General features: G+C 42.8%; 1 protein-coding gene across 1 annotated transcript in view; it reads left to right on the forward strand.

Moving 5' to 3' along the window:
• trpn1 (transient receptor potential cation channel, subfamily N, member 1) overlaps positions 1–15,300 on the forward strand; it is a 49,477-nt gene that overhangs the window by 3,857 nt on the left and 30,320 nt on the right. Inside the window, exons 2-3 of the mRNA XM_007886805.2 lie at positions 1,199–1,300; positions 10,585–10,683. Coding sequence (XP_007884996.1) covers positions 1,199–1,300; positions 10,585–10,683 — 201 coding nt within the window. The remainder of the gene's footprint in view (positions 1–1,198; positions 1,301–10,584; positions 10,684–15,300) is intronic.

Below are 15,300 nucleotides of genomic sequence, written 5' to 3' on the forward strand. Positions count from 1 at the left end.
CACAGACAATTGCTTGAACTGTAATCCGTGTGTCCGTTTGGCAAGCTTTTTGAAGCTGGCATTTGGCACCATAGTGCGATGTGAGAGGGAACTGAGACACAATCTGCCGACACTTAATGGGATCATTCCCTCCCCCCCAAAGAGCAGTCAGATTAAAAAAGTGCATTTTTTAAAAAAAAATACACAGCTGAAACTTCATTTGGAATTCAAGTTATGTGTGTGACTGTGTGATGGTGTTCAAAAAGAGAAGTGAGCTTTTCCTGGTGTCCTGGCCTACAATCCCTTGGATAAAAATAGTCATCCACTTCATGATTGTGTATGGGACATTCCTGTCTGCAAATTTACTGCCACATTTGCCAACAAATCTCATAAAGTGTTCACAAAGCTCTAAACCTTTGAGTTATTTCCCATTGTATTTTAAGCAACCGTCCTCCACATCCATAGACATACACAACTACACACACACCTGGTTCACCAATTGTGATTTTTTTGGTATTAAACTGTTTATTTGTGTTGGATTTTATTGATGTGTATTCATTTACTTACCTCACTCTCTGGAGCTATGTTCCATCTTTGATGCTCTTACCAACCTTGCCATGAACCCTGAGAGGTGAACTATGCAGAGCTCAGCACTAGGAGACCTTTAGTAAGCTGCTGGTAATCATTTTTTTTACTATGAGTAAGATCATAAGATTGTTGGAGAGGTTCAGATGAATCTTCAGCCCATTCTTCCAGCATAGCTGCACACATAACTCCTTCCGTCAATCTTCCAGTCACAGCATCGAGCCGTTTTTTCAATGAGTCCAGAGTCCCAGCCTCCACCACTCTTCCTGGTAACCTCATTCCAGATTTCCTGATGTCGGTCCTGAAATCGCAGGTTAAGAGGCCCTGAACCCATGCTTCCTTTGCTTTCTTAATAACTGGTGTATCCCAACGCTTTGGGACGTCCTCCCGATGTGAAAGGGATTATACAAATGTAATTTTGTTGTTGTTCTTGTTCTTATTTATGCAACTTAACTACAATTTCACACTCCATTTTTCTACAGATAAGTGTAGAAAGATGGAGTGCACAGCAATCTAGGTAAATGAATGGGACTCTATTACGTGTAATACCGTTAGATCTTCAGGAATGAGGATTCAAATTCCGAAAATCGAACTTTGAGGTTTTCAAAGCTATTTCTTCCATTCTGGATTACAGGACTCTGGACTGACCCCCATTATGATCGCTGTTCGAGACAACAAGCTGGCGATTGTGGAGAGACTACTTGAACTGGGAGCCACACTCAGTGATCGGTTAAAGGTCAGTCCTGAGTAACATGCATTATTCCTGGTAATAATATTATTCCTGGTAAGACTTTGTAAACTTTACAGAACCCCCGGTCTGTGTTACGTCCTGAGTTTGTCACTCCAGTGTTACTACCTAATCTATTGCTTTGAGCATGAAGTCCCAAAATGGTCATTGGCCATCACATCATTGTTTGCGGGATATTGCTGAGTGCAAATTGGCTGCCATGTTTGCCCACAAAAAACAGTCACTGCACTTTAAAGTATATCCTGTGAAGAGCTTTCAGAAATCCTCCTGATGTAAGGAGGGGACATGATCTAAGTCTTTAAAGTCATGTGTGACATGGGTGTAGTTCATTTGAGTTGTATCATGAAACATTTTTTTAAAATTCAAGTGGGAGCTACATTTTAGACAAGGATTTTTTTTGCACCAAAAATGTCACCAGCAAAAATGATCCCATTGCACATTTTCACTGCAATTCATAACCGTAACCTGGAGATTGGTGCTTAGTTGGCATCTATTGTATTTTTGGTGCTTAATGGTGTGATCTTAGCTTCATTAGTAGCACCGTCAATACTAGGTCAGAAAGTTGTGGGGTTCAAACTTTGTATCGAGACTCAAGGTCACAGTGTAAGTCTGACCATCCAGGACAGTTTGGGATGGGAACGGGTGTGGTGGGAAGAGAGAGAAGAGAGCTGAACTGAATTTCCATTTGCAGTTAAGACGTTAAACCGAGGGCCCATCTATCTGTTCTTCAGGTGCATGTTGAAAATCCCATGCCTTGTTTCAGAAGAGAAATAAGTTTTGTTCAGTGTGCAATCCTCCAGCTAAAATTGATTATTCATTTCACGCTTGCTTGTAGGACTTCGCCATAGGAAAAATGGCTGCTGAAATAATTTATTGTAAAGTGCCTTGAGTGTTTCAGCCTGGTTCAGTTGGTATCACTCTCATTTCTGAGCATGGACTACTCATGGACTATCCCAATGCCCTCCTCGCTGGTCTCCCCAGCTCCACCATACACAAAATTCAATTCACTCAAAACTCCACTGCCTGGATATTCACCTGCACAAAACTCCGTACCCCCATCACACCAGTCCTTGCCAGGCTCCACTGCTCCCAATTTCTGAATGGATCGATTTCAAGATCTTTTCACTTATTTTAAAATCGCTTCACGCCCTCGCATCTCCCTACCTTGACGGAGATAGACCAGCGAGGAGGGCATTTGAATAGTCCATACTCAGAAACGAGAGTGATATGAACCATGACGGAGCACGGCGTCAAGCTAGGGGAGGTGACCGTAGGCACGGTCAAAGAGGGAGGTTTAAACCTGTAGCATATTATTATCGGAGTGATTATAGCACCTGTAGTTTATTATAGTGATTATAGCTTAGTGGTTAGAGCACCCGCCTCGCATGCAAGAAGACCTGGGTTTGATTCCCGGCAGGGCAAGTTGTTGGGCATGTTTCTTTACTTCATATGCCTCTGTTTACCTAGCAGTAAATAGGAACCTGGTTGTTAGTCGATTGGTAGAACGCATTTCTGGAGGTAATAATACCTTCAAAATAATAATAATAATTTGGTCACTTAATCCATTCAGCCACTACATCCCGAAACTCTGAAACTCTCTCCCTCAATCCCTCCACCTTGCCCCCTCCTTCCCCATTTTCAAATCCCGTCTAAAGACCTTCCTTTTTGATCTTGCTTATGGTCACCTCCCCCCTCCCTCTCCCCCCGGCTCGGGGTAGGATTCTGTCACTGTCAAGTGCTTCAGAACGCTACCCTACGTGAAGGGCATTATATAAATGCAAGTTGTTTTTGTTGCCTGATGCTATATCTTGTTTGACTAATTGACTAGTGTTTATCTAAGATAAACATTGGCTGGCTGCCTCACATAGCAATTAAACATCCTTATATTGAGCTTGTTAAGGCACTGAGTCATTTTTGGACTGTTTCCTGGGACAGAAAGTAGCAGAGAGGCACAGAACACTGGAGGACTCGAACATTTGGCTACTTCACGTGGGGATGTACGGAACCAGGGAAAAAGTAACGTCACAAAGTAATATGGCAACTGGTTTATTGTATTTTTTAGATAACACTATGTCTAAATTGCAATATTGGCAAAAAGATGGGAAGTGCTAACAGAGACTTCCATTTGTTTCAAACATTCACTTCATGGCCAGTTGTGATTTCCCCAAAGCTAATGAAAGGTGGCAGAGCATGTTCCTGTTTACGTGCCTACACTGACTTCCTACCACTCTTACACATCCAGTTCCCTCCTAGTCAGGCTCCAGCGCAGTGCTTGACATGTCATCGTTTGAGACATTAAACCACAGACATTCTGCCTGTTAAAGATCCAGTGACACCATTGGAAAAGAGAATTGAACTTAGGTCTATGGCTTGCAAAGCGAGTGCTCTAACCACTGAGCTACAGGACTCCAGATCATTCATGCTCATGGCTATGGGTTGGTGGGAGTCAGCTTTGTGCAAAATGGAGCTGTCGCAAACTGCCTCCAAAAACAGTGGCTACACTTAACAATAATTACCTTGGCTTGTTTTGAATGCAAAAATGTGATGAATTCAAGTTCCTTCCTTATGAGAAGAGATTATTTGGAACACCCGACTTCAAAACTCATGTCTCCAAATAGCTGACAAGTGCTTGAACGGACCTCCACTGAATAGCCAAGTTTTTCAAATTCCCTTCCCTCAATGTGATGTGCCTACAAATGAGGCCGTCTGCAGAGAGGGAGGTCTCTCAATGAAAAGTCAACGCAAGTCAGAGAATGGCCTGTGAAACAGCCTGGGATTTGAGCTGACCTTTGCAAGAGATTTACTTGCCTTGGGTTTGCTGCTTGCAGCTAGGTTACCGCTGCTAATAACGCTATACAATAAAGCAGAGAAGAGTGCAGAGACACACAGAAGCCTCTGAATTACTATCAGGAACTGGCTTGGATTCTTAAAATGCGAGAGAGAAGCACAATAAAAAGGTTCTGTTAAAAGGTGAATTCCTGCACAGATTTCTTTCCAAGTGAACATTTTGCTCTTGGCGTCTTTGGCTTATGTTTCCCAAGACGTTGTGAGGAGGGTTGTGATGCGAGGAGGTATTCATGTAGCTGCAGAAGTGGATGAGATGAACTTAACAGCTGTGTTGGAGAAAGATAAGCTTTGAATTTAAGGATTTTCCGTAGTTTTGCAAGCTCTGAAATTTTAAGACAAAATAATCTGATAATAATAATCATTGCAATTGATATAATGCTTTATCACGTCTTTGAGATGTCTCAAAGCGCATCACAGAATACACTGTAAAAAGAATTGACCTTATTTTGTGGCCAAAACGCGGCAGCTAATTGCACACAGTAATGTTCCAAAAACTCAGTTAAACAGCATCAGTGCTTTTTAGGTTATGTATATTGTGAGGCTTCATTGTTAGGGATTTAACAGTTTCTGGTTTGCAAGTAGTTTTATTAGGTGATGATGATCTTAGTTTGGCTGAACACTTCCTCTCTGGTTTAAACTTATTATGGGCAGATGATTGAGTTATGAGTGGTAACCATTTCATAGGGAACAGGACGGTCAAAGCCCTGCTCAGAAGCTGTGAAACACTGATGTGGTTTAACACAATTTGTGTTTGATTAACCCCCCACCCCCCGGATGAATACCTCAGTCTGAGGGAGGTGTTGAGATAACTGGGCATTGCACTCATCAATGACCCAAGTGTTTGACTCTTAATTAATATCTCCTAGACTTGTATCGCAAGCTCTCAGACATGAGCCATCACAATGGGCATCATTTGAGTGCGGTGGGAGATGATGCATTGCCCATGGCCAATCTCCACTGGAGCGGTGATTCGTGTGTAGGCTTGATATTGGAACATTTCCAAATTGGGCTTTAAGTCAAGGTTGGCTGGCATTGTTGACAGATTTATTGACTGAATTTTAATCACAGGGACACTGCACAGGCCTGTTACTTTCAACTTACTTTCAACTTGACCATTGCTGGTTGGCAAAAGAGAGACATCATTGACACCTCTGTTGAGTGTAAATGTTAATAATAATAGTTCTTGCATTTGATATGGCACTTTTCACGTCTTCTAGACGTCTCAAAGCACTTCACAGAATATACTGTAAAGTGAATTGACTGTAAATTTGTGGGCGAAACAGCAGCGTCCCACAAACAACCGTGGATTGAAGTGACCAATTTATTATTGTTTTTTTTCTTGAGGGATTATTATTAGGCGTGGGGAGTAAGGAAACTTGCCCAAGGTTTCACCCTGCTGCGAATCGAACCCAGGTCTCTCGCTTGTTTGGTATTGTCTGCCCTGTGACAGGCAACGGCTCAACAAACACAGACCCACGGCAGTAGAGACTTGAACTGTTCATTTTCATCATCATGAAATTATTATTATTAATAATAACAATAAATTCCTGGAATACAGTTACATTTGTTGGAAACCCACAACAGCAATGTGGAACATTTTAGATATATTTGATATGCAGTATCTGCACTTGTACCTGCAAACGATGGAGAGAATGCCAGTCACAGGGAAACCACGCCACAATAGATGGTGATGGGTTTCTTGCTGTCAGATACCCAGCTGACCAAAAAGCCGCTCCACATATTTAAATGGCTATTCAAATCGGGAAATCTTTGTGGATTTTTAGTTCAGAGTTTCGGGTTCAAGCTGGAGTGTGTTCCTTCTCTGCACCCTACCAGCCCCTCAACCCCAAGCCACTGTATCTGGAAAACCTTCCCTAAATCTCTCCACTCGACCCTCTCTGCCTTTAGAAGCCTTCTGAAAACCTACCTATTCAACCGTGGAGCTGTTTCCTCCCCTGCTGCTGTCTCTAAAGTGCATCGAGATGTTGCTGTACTTTATGGGAAAGGCATGCTATAAATACAGTTTGTTGCTGTTCTTGCTGTTTCTGCAATGCGACATTCTACAAAGAAGCAAAGTAAACTGTTATTTGGAAACAGCTTTGTTTGCCCGCAAAACACAGTCACCCCACTTTACAATAATAATAATAATCCTTGCATTTGGAACAGTACCTTATCATGTCGTTGAGACGTCTCAAAGTGCTTCACAGAATATACTGTAGTGAATTGATTATATTTTGTGCTACCAAATCGCAGTAGCCAATTGCACATTTTTTTTTGAAGGGATTATTACCCCCGTTAAGTGATCCGCCAATCAACTAACTCCTACTTACTACTAGGTAAACAGAAGTGTGTGAAGTTAGGAAACTTGCCTTAGGTTCCGCCCTGTCTGGGAGTATATCCTGTGAAGCAGTTTGGGAGGTCCTCCAGACTTGCAATACCAAATCAAGGATTATTATTATTATAGAGCCCCATGTTGTTCATGAAGAATGACTTGAATTAATTCCTCTGAAAACTGTTAAAAAAGGGTTGGATTGTTACGAGGTTCTTACTCCAACTGTCAGTAAATACAATGGATTTCAGAAGTGTTCCTGCATCGTGACGGATGGTGCAAAATCAATGATTAGCTGCAAAAAGGTTTGGTAGGTTTGCTGAAACAAAATGGAGTTGAATGTACTACCATCCACTGCATCAGACACCAGGCGTCTCTTTGCGGAAAACCAGTGAAAATGAGTAATGTGATGACTAGTCTCATCAAAGTGATCAATATTATCTCTAGCGGAAATCAAGTACAGAGTCACAGAAAGTTCAAAAACTTCCTTGAAGAATTAGATGCAGAATATCAGGATTTACCTCTTTATGTTGAGTTGGCTGAATGCGCGCAACTGTCTTGTGCAGTTTTTTATATTTATAAAGGAGGTACTTTCATTTCTCAAGGAACATATAAAGAGCAACACTGTGCAGTTTGAAGAGGACGATCCAACTTACCTATGTACATTGGCTTTTTTAAAAGACATAACAAACCATCTCAACATTCTCAATCTTCAACTACAGGGTAGAATTCAGAATATTTTGCAAATTATGGGGGATGTTGACAGGTTCCGCATAAAACTACAACTGTTGAACTCATCCCTCTTGCAGAATGACCTCACTCATTTTCCTTCATAATAATAATCCTTGAATTTGGTATAGCACCTAATCACATTTTCGAGACGTTTCAAAGCACTTCATAGAATATAATGTAAGTGAATTGACTCTATGTTTTATGGCCATTTATCATGCATGGAACTTGCAACTGAGCTTGATGAGGCTGATTTTCGCAGCTTTTCGTAAATCATAATAGAGCTATTGGATGAATTCAGTGCCAGATTTGCAGATTTTGAGAGTCTGAGGTCCAGTGTCCCAACTATTCAACAATCCGATGGAGATGACGATTGAGCAGTAACCAAAAGATCTTCAGCTGGAGATGTGTGAACTTCAGGGTGACCCTTTGTTCCTCTCAAGGAAGAATGAGATTCATGAAAACTTCTGGAAAATTATTCCTAAGGATCGTTTTCCTAAATTAAATGACTTTGCACCGAAGATGTGTTCTATGTGCTTTTCTCCAACTTGCCACGACTGAATTTGAAGTTGACATTAGAGCTCTGGTTCAAGAGAAACATTTTCCACTGTGTTCACACTGAGACATTTAATGGTTCTCTGAAGTGTCAAGGAAATATATGTTAACTAAAATAATTTGATTATATATAGATTTAGAGTGGATTGTATGAAAATTGGTTTGTATATTGTTGATATTTTGAATTATTCAAAACCATCATTATTCAAAAGTATCTTTATTCTGTTCCTGTGTTAGTTTTGCAATTATGGGTTAATCTCTTTGGGTTTTGTTGAGCATTCTCTGTTGAGCCTTCATGTGCTGAGTTGATATCTTGTGTTTTGACTTTAATACATTAAAAAAAAGTTGCATTTACTTCCATTTGAGATGATCATTATTAAGTAACACAGTCACACAATTTAAAGCATAGGATTTCTATATGATTCTTTATATTTTTGGAAGGAAAAAACAAAAAATATTGCTTATGAGCCCACGGACATCTCTCACATGTAAAATCTGGCCCTCAACACCAAAAAGTTTGGACCACCCTGCATTAAAGGAATATCAGCCAATTAATTTGTTCCTTGGTCAGAGGAAGGTTGGTGTAAGCAGCTTCTCTACCCTAATACATTCTGTGGGGTGTACAGAGACCAATGCCACTGCAACAACATTTATAATAAGACTCATGATGGTTGTGCATTACTTTCAATGCTTTTTATCAATTGCATTTTAAGAGAGCTAAATCCAGCAACTGGGTCATTGACTTGATCTGTATGTACTGTACAGAGTGAGGTGGCCACCAAAGTATTCCACGCAAAAGGCCATAGAGGTTTTCTGCTTGACAGTCTATTAAGTATGTTGGGTGGAACAAAGAGTGCAGTGTCGAGAGCACCAACAAAGATACCAGTTCTTGTAATCTAAAGCATTGTGCCAAGGTCTGTTATATTAGCCGTACATCGTTTATATATCAAAGTATTGCCACCTGTCATATTGTCTCAAATGTCACGGTTCTTTGCTGTCAAGGGTAGTGACTGTGTATTTCTAGGTAAGCATGTTAGCCAATTTGCACACAGCAAGATCCTACAAATAGTTGTGAAGTGACAGACCAATTTCTTTTTTAATTGACTGTTAGCCAGGACCGGCAAAAATTTCCTTCTCTTTTTGTATGGCTGCAAATACACAGTGGGTACTGCAGTTCATCATCTGGTAAATCCTGTGAAGCACTTTGAGATGTTTTAAAGCTGTGATAAGGAACTATATCAAATGCAAGAATCTGTAATTATTGTATTAATGTCACTAACACCCATCTGAACTGGCAACAGCATTATAATGACAGACGATACCTCTGCCAATTCAGTGCTCTCCCAGCTCTGCAATGTGCGCTCAAAGCCTGACCTGATGTTTGAACCTTCTGACCAAGTGGTAAGAGTGTTACCGACTGAGACAGGCTGAATTACTAATCTACCGAGTTCATCTAATGCAAAGGAATCTTCTGAAATGCAGGGAAGGGAGAAAGTGAGTGAGACGGGGAGGAGGGAAAGATTGAGTGACAGAGGGAGGCCAGAGTTACTTTTCCCTACATTCTACTTTGTTGCTTAAACTTTGCTTTAAACCAGGGCCCATCTGGCCCGATGGGTGATTTCATTCAGCCCGAGTCCATTTCCACTACCGGCCTGAAGTTGGAAATGGTTATGGGCTGGATCTAAATCATCCGCTGGGCTGAGTGATTGATAGGAAAGTGAGGGCCGAGTTTCGTGGTTCGAGACAGACAATCGGAGTCTCCCTCGGCCATCATGGGGGAGACCAAGGACAGACACCGAGTGATGCATCGTATAATTTCCTCACAGAAAATTCCTTCTTCTCCAGTGAAAAACTCCTCTATGTCCTTCATTCCCTCACCGCCCCCAACACATCGCCCACCGCCCTCCCACCCTACCTTTGTGACCTCCTGACCTGGCCATTCCCTTTGCTGTGCGCAATTGGCTGCCATGTTTGCCCACAAGTATACAATTCATTTTATGGTATATTTGGTGAAAGGCTTTGAGGCGGCTTGAAAACATGATAAGTCGCTATATCAAATGCAGGATTACTATATTATTATAATTATTCAGAAAATCAAATTATTCAATGCAGAGTAGGAAGAGTTCAAAGTCAGGTGAATTGAATCGTCAGATCAGCACCCACATGGACCTTCACCTCAATTTCTCAGTAGAATGTAGTTCAGAAATTGCCTGTATCGTGAAGCTGTTGTGCAAATCAATGACTGGAACAAACTGGCCACAGCCACATGAACCTGTGACACAACAATAGCTGCCATATAATCTCACTGACGGGGTCCTGAATGCAAAAATTACCCAAACCAAACTCCATACCCACATCTCACCAGTTCTGGCCAGGCTCCACTGGCTCCCCTTCACCAAACGGATCGACTTCAAGATCCTCACTCTTGCGTTCAAATCCCTTCACTCCTGGCACCTCCCTACCTCTCCAACCTGCTCCCTCCACCAATCCACCACCCGGCAACTTTGCTCAACTTCGCCAACAGAGTCAGGCTCACATGACATCTATTTGTTGAGGAGGGTGGATTTACGGTTACAGGGACAGTACCAGCTCCAATTGAGCTTTAGGAAGCGAGCATAAGTAGAGAGAAAGTCAATGGTTATGGGATCAATGGTGGTGGTCAATGCACATTGGATGAACGTACTTGTGAGAAGAATAGCCTTGATGGACTAGTTTGACTTTCCATGTCATCTTCAGCTCTTATGATTTAAGTTGATGCTCACCCCCAATGTACTGACTTTGTTGTAATATGTTCCCCATTCTTTTATTTCAGGACGGACGCACCGCTCTACACTTGGCTGCAGCCCACTCAAAGGATGAAATTGTTCGGCTGCTTTTGGCGAAGAAAGCGGACCCCAATCTGACTGGCGGAGTAAGTCCACAATCACTGCACTGCCTGTGTGATATGTATTGTGTGATAGCATTTGCTTCCGAAACACATTGAGGTTTATAGCACCCCATTCAATAAAGGGGGCAAAGTTGTGCAGTTCGTAAGAATATAATAACATAAGAATTTGCTAGGCGAAAGAAGACCAAGGTCCATTGGCATTAAACTCTGCCACTCGGTTGCCAGACTCCGCCACTGTCTAGCTCCCCATCCCCAGAGGATCGAGTTCAAGATCCTCATCCTCACTTTTAAGGCCATCCATGGCCTTGCCCCCTCCTACTTCTCTGACCTGCTGACTCCCTACCAACCTGCCTGCTCCCTCCGTTCAGTGAGCTCCGGCCTGCTCCATATCTCCCGCCTGGCCTGCTCTACCATCGGTGGCCGGGCTTTCAGCCTCTCTGCCCCCACACTCTGGAACTCCATCCCATGATCCCGGCGCCTCGCTTCCTCCCTTGCCTCCTTAAAGGCTGGTCTCAAGACTCTTCTCTTCGACCCTACCTTTGGTCTTCCTCTCACCTTCCCTCACCCCTACACTTCCCCTCCCCCATGCTTGGGCCCCGACATCTGACTGTTCAGCGCTTTGGGACGTCCTCCCGACGTGAAAGGCGCTCTATAAATGTAATTTTGTTGCTGTTGTTGAAGGCTTCCACCATAGGGAGTCTTATGTTGCCCTCTTTGTCTCATCTTTCTCATTCTCCTCACTTTTGGGTGTCACTTGCAAGATTGATCACACCTGCTACGATATCTCGGCTTCATGACTCTAGTCTTTCTTTCACCAATCTTTTGTGGACGAACTGCATCCTTGAAAATGTTTGATAATTTTTCACCTTTTATAGTTTATGGTACTTTATGACACTGGGTAGTTACGCTTTTGTTCTGTGCCACAACATTGCATTGGAAGATGTTGCTTCCTTGGGCGAAACCTTGGGCAAGTTTCCTTACTCCACACAGAGCCTAATAATAATCCCTCCAAAACCAAAAACAATAATAAATTGGTCATTTTCAATCTACGACTGTTTGTGGGACATTGCTGTGCGCAATTGGCTGCCGCGTTCACCCACAAATATACAGTCAATTCACTTTACAGTGTGTTCTGTGAAGCGCTTTGGGACGTCCTCCCGACGTGAAAAGCGCTATATCAAGTGCAAGGATTATTATTATTATTATATTATTATTGCTGCTCACATTACTTGCACATGATAAACCTTCTGTACTTTCCTTATAAGTTGTGCCAATAGAAAAGTGTAGCCGTAATTTTTCTGCAGAATCGGCCATAAACAGCCACCTCCGCTACAAACCCATGAAACAGTCTTGATTACGGCTGTTTATAATAATAATAATCCTTGCATTTGATATAGTACTTTTCACTATGACCAATTTATTATTGTTTTTGGTTTTGGAGGGATTATTATTAGGCTCTGTGTGGAGTAAGGAAACCAAGGTTTCGCCCTCTGCCTGGAATTGAACTCAGGTCTCTCGCTTGCAAAGCGAGTGCTCTAACCACTGAGCTACAGGACTCCACCGCAACTGTGGGTGGGAGGCTCTGGACGTGCATACAGGGTGCAGCGCAAGTGGGAAATGGCTTCGCTCCACTCTGAAGGAGATACATACTCAAGCGCTCTGAGATGCCGTCCGGCGTGGAGGACGTTATATAAATCCAAGCTGTTGTTGAAGTTGTTCTTGTTGAAACCCCGCTGTTGGGATTGTCTGTGAGTGTGTGTCTCTCTGTGCTTGTAAGTGTCTGTGTAAGTGTGTGTGTCTCTCCTCTGTATGTGTTTGTGGATCTCTGTGGAGACAAAGTGTAGACGGTGTGAGAGGTAGGATCTGAACCACTCAAGGACAGAACCATGAAAGTTGAGGTGAGAGGAGAGGCGGTGGGGGAGGATAGAGTGGTCAACGGTATCAAAGGCATCAGAGAGGTCAAGAAGGATGAGGAGACAGAGGAGGACGAGGGGACAGAGTGACCAGGGCTCGCTCTCTCTCTATGTGTGTGTGTTTGTGTCTGTGTGGGCGTGTCACTCTAGTGTGCGTCTCTTTTGTATGTGCTGGTGAATGTCTGTGAGTGTGTGTCTCTCCCTATCTCTATATATTTGTGCCAATCTTCAAAAAACCTTCCCTGGACCCATCCCTGTTCTCAAAGTACTGCCCCATCCCCAACTTCCTTTTCCTTTTCAAGGTCCTTGAACAAGTCGTTGTTCCTAGCTTCGCTCCTTCCTCTCCCATCACTCTCTGTATAAACCCTTCCAATTGGATTTTTGGGCTGCCCACAGCACAAAAACAGCCACGGTCAAAGTAAAAATCTGTGACCAGGGCTCCCTGTCTCCTCATTCTCGTTGACCTCTCTGATGCCTTTAATACCGTTGACCACTCTATCCTCCTCCACAACCTCTGCTCTCACCTCAAGCTTCATGGTTCCGTCCTTGAGTGGTTTAGATCCTACCTCTCACACTGTCTCCATTTTGTCTCACAAATGGCTTCTCCTCTAGCCCTCCTCCAGTTGCTGAGGAGAGGACCGAGGACAACGACTCTGTCCTTGGCCTTCTCCTCATCGGTGAACACACTCCCTCTTGGTGATATCATCCACACACACGGAATCAACCTCCACAAGTATGTGGATGATGCCCACCTCTACACAATTTGCATCAGTGGTAAATTTCACAATTTGCAGAAACTATCAGAACTATAAAGGTGGTGTCTTACATCACAGAAGCTTCCTGCCCTATCCTGTGACTCGTGTAGCTCTCAATATATAATATATAATCCTTCCATTTGATACACTATCCTCCGGGTGGAGGAGGATAGCGGCATCTTCTTGGAGCTGAGCTGTCTCTAAGGTGATCTTTTTGCCATTTTTGTGTCCGTTGTAAGATGTTATGGTCCGGCACCTGAAAACATATCATTTACCTATTGTGCCACACCATGACAGGGAGCACTCCCAGTTCAACCAGCTAAGTTTAAATGGTGTGAAAGGTGCGATCCAATGTAATATGTTGTACAAAATATACAGTCAATTCACTTTACACTATATCCTGTGAAGCGCTTTGAGACATCTCTACGATGTGATAAGGCTCTATATCAAATCCAAGGATTATTTTGAAATTGGTGGGTACAGAGTTGGACAGAATCTACCTTGGGTGCCAGCCATTGAGCCGTCGAGAAGGACATGCATTAACAAGACCATCGAAGGGGGGAAAAACAACTGGACACATACACAGAATATTTTTAGTACTTAAGTACTTGCAGGATTTTATTCAATTGGAATTGGAACACATGTGTGCGAAGTAGCAACTTGTATTCAGATGAGGTTCCCTTCAAGCACAGTAGATCTTGCTCACAAACTTCCATGAAGACTTGGTAATTCGGCCCAAACAAGATTTTGACTAACCTTTCCGGTTACAGTGTTTTTTATGATGTTTTTGTTTTCTCTTTGGTCTTCGGACAAAATGTGGTCTTACGTATGTGCTGGATTTTCGCTTCGATCTTCGACCTTTTTTTCTCTTGTGTGTTGTTTGATGGCCGCCCTTTTTCTTACACAATTTCATGGTTCACAGTTTACTTATCACCCTGACTTTGTCTTGAGCCCTGTTTATCGCCTGCTTTATAGTCTTTCACCAGTGAGGTGTATTATGATGCAACAACGGCTCTGACTGCCTTATAAGGCTCTAGGCTCCCCCCCAACGTGTGACATGATGACTAATAATGTGGGTGACGTTTCAAAGCCTTATAAGGTATCGCAGCGACCAGCAATTTTACACATATATTGTAAGACTTTTTAAGACTTTTAAGACATGTATATTTTAAGACGTATATTGTTGTACTAGTGGTTCCCAAGAAATTTAAGTACAATATGTTGCCTACTCGCATCTGCTCACTCGCCTGCTCGTGGGCATAAAGCTTTATAACAGCTGATGCTGGGGGCAGGGGTGGGGGAGGAGGGAGAGAACGGATGGACAGACCACTGGCCCCAGCATCACAGCTCTTAAATTCTCCTTATAATTGTGTGTGGAGGGTAATCATCGATATTCCAGGGAGGCGACAACTGGATTAAAACAAATGTTTGTTTGGCAGCACTTTGAGTCCGTTGGAACTTACTATTCCATTCCTTATTTAAGGACATCATTGAACCGTGTTTGGGAAAATACCTTCTCCCCCACCCCTTACCCCTGCCCGATAACACTTGCATTTGATCCGATTTGATATTCTGTTTCCTTCTAATGCCAAATTTACCTGCAAACTCAATTCAGCCTAGATTGTGAGCTCAACGTAAGCCTTGATCCCACAATTATTAGACCCAGAGGCAAGAGTGCTACCAGCTGAGTCAAGCTAACACATCAGTACCGAAGAGGGCCAGAACAGGCCTTGTGCCTGACTGAGTCCTCAGTGTATTGCGTGTTGCTACCAAATACCAAGAGTGTTTGGGTTGGAAGTAAAGCTCGTGGGACAATCAACCTTTTTTTTTTTAACCCCTTAACAAACTGCGTGGCCAGAAAAGTTTGTTCAGAGTCAGAAGGTGTTTGTAATATGGCGGTTAAGTAGGTTTCAATGTTGTTCCTGCCTCTGATATCTTCACAGTGCAAATGGAAAAATAGTGCCTTCTTACAA

This window comes from Callorhinchus milii, unplaced genomic scaffold, assembly GCF_018977255.1.
Source record: "Callorhinchus milii isolate IMCB2004 unplaced genomic scaffold, IMCB_Cmil_1.0 Scaffold2, whole genome shotgun sequence".
NCBI classification, from domain to species: domain Eukaryota; kingdom Metazoa; phylum Chordata; class Chondrichthyes; order Chimaeriformes; family Callorhinchidae; genus Callorhinchus; species Callorhinchus milii.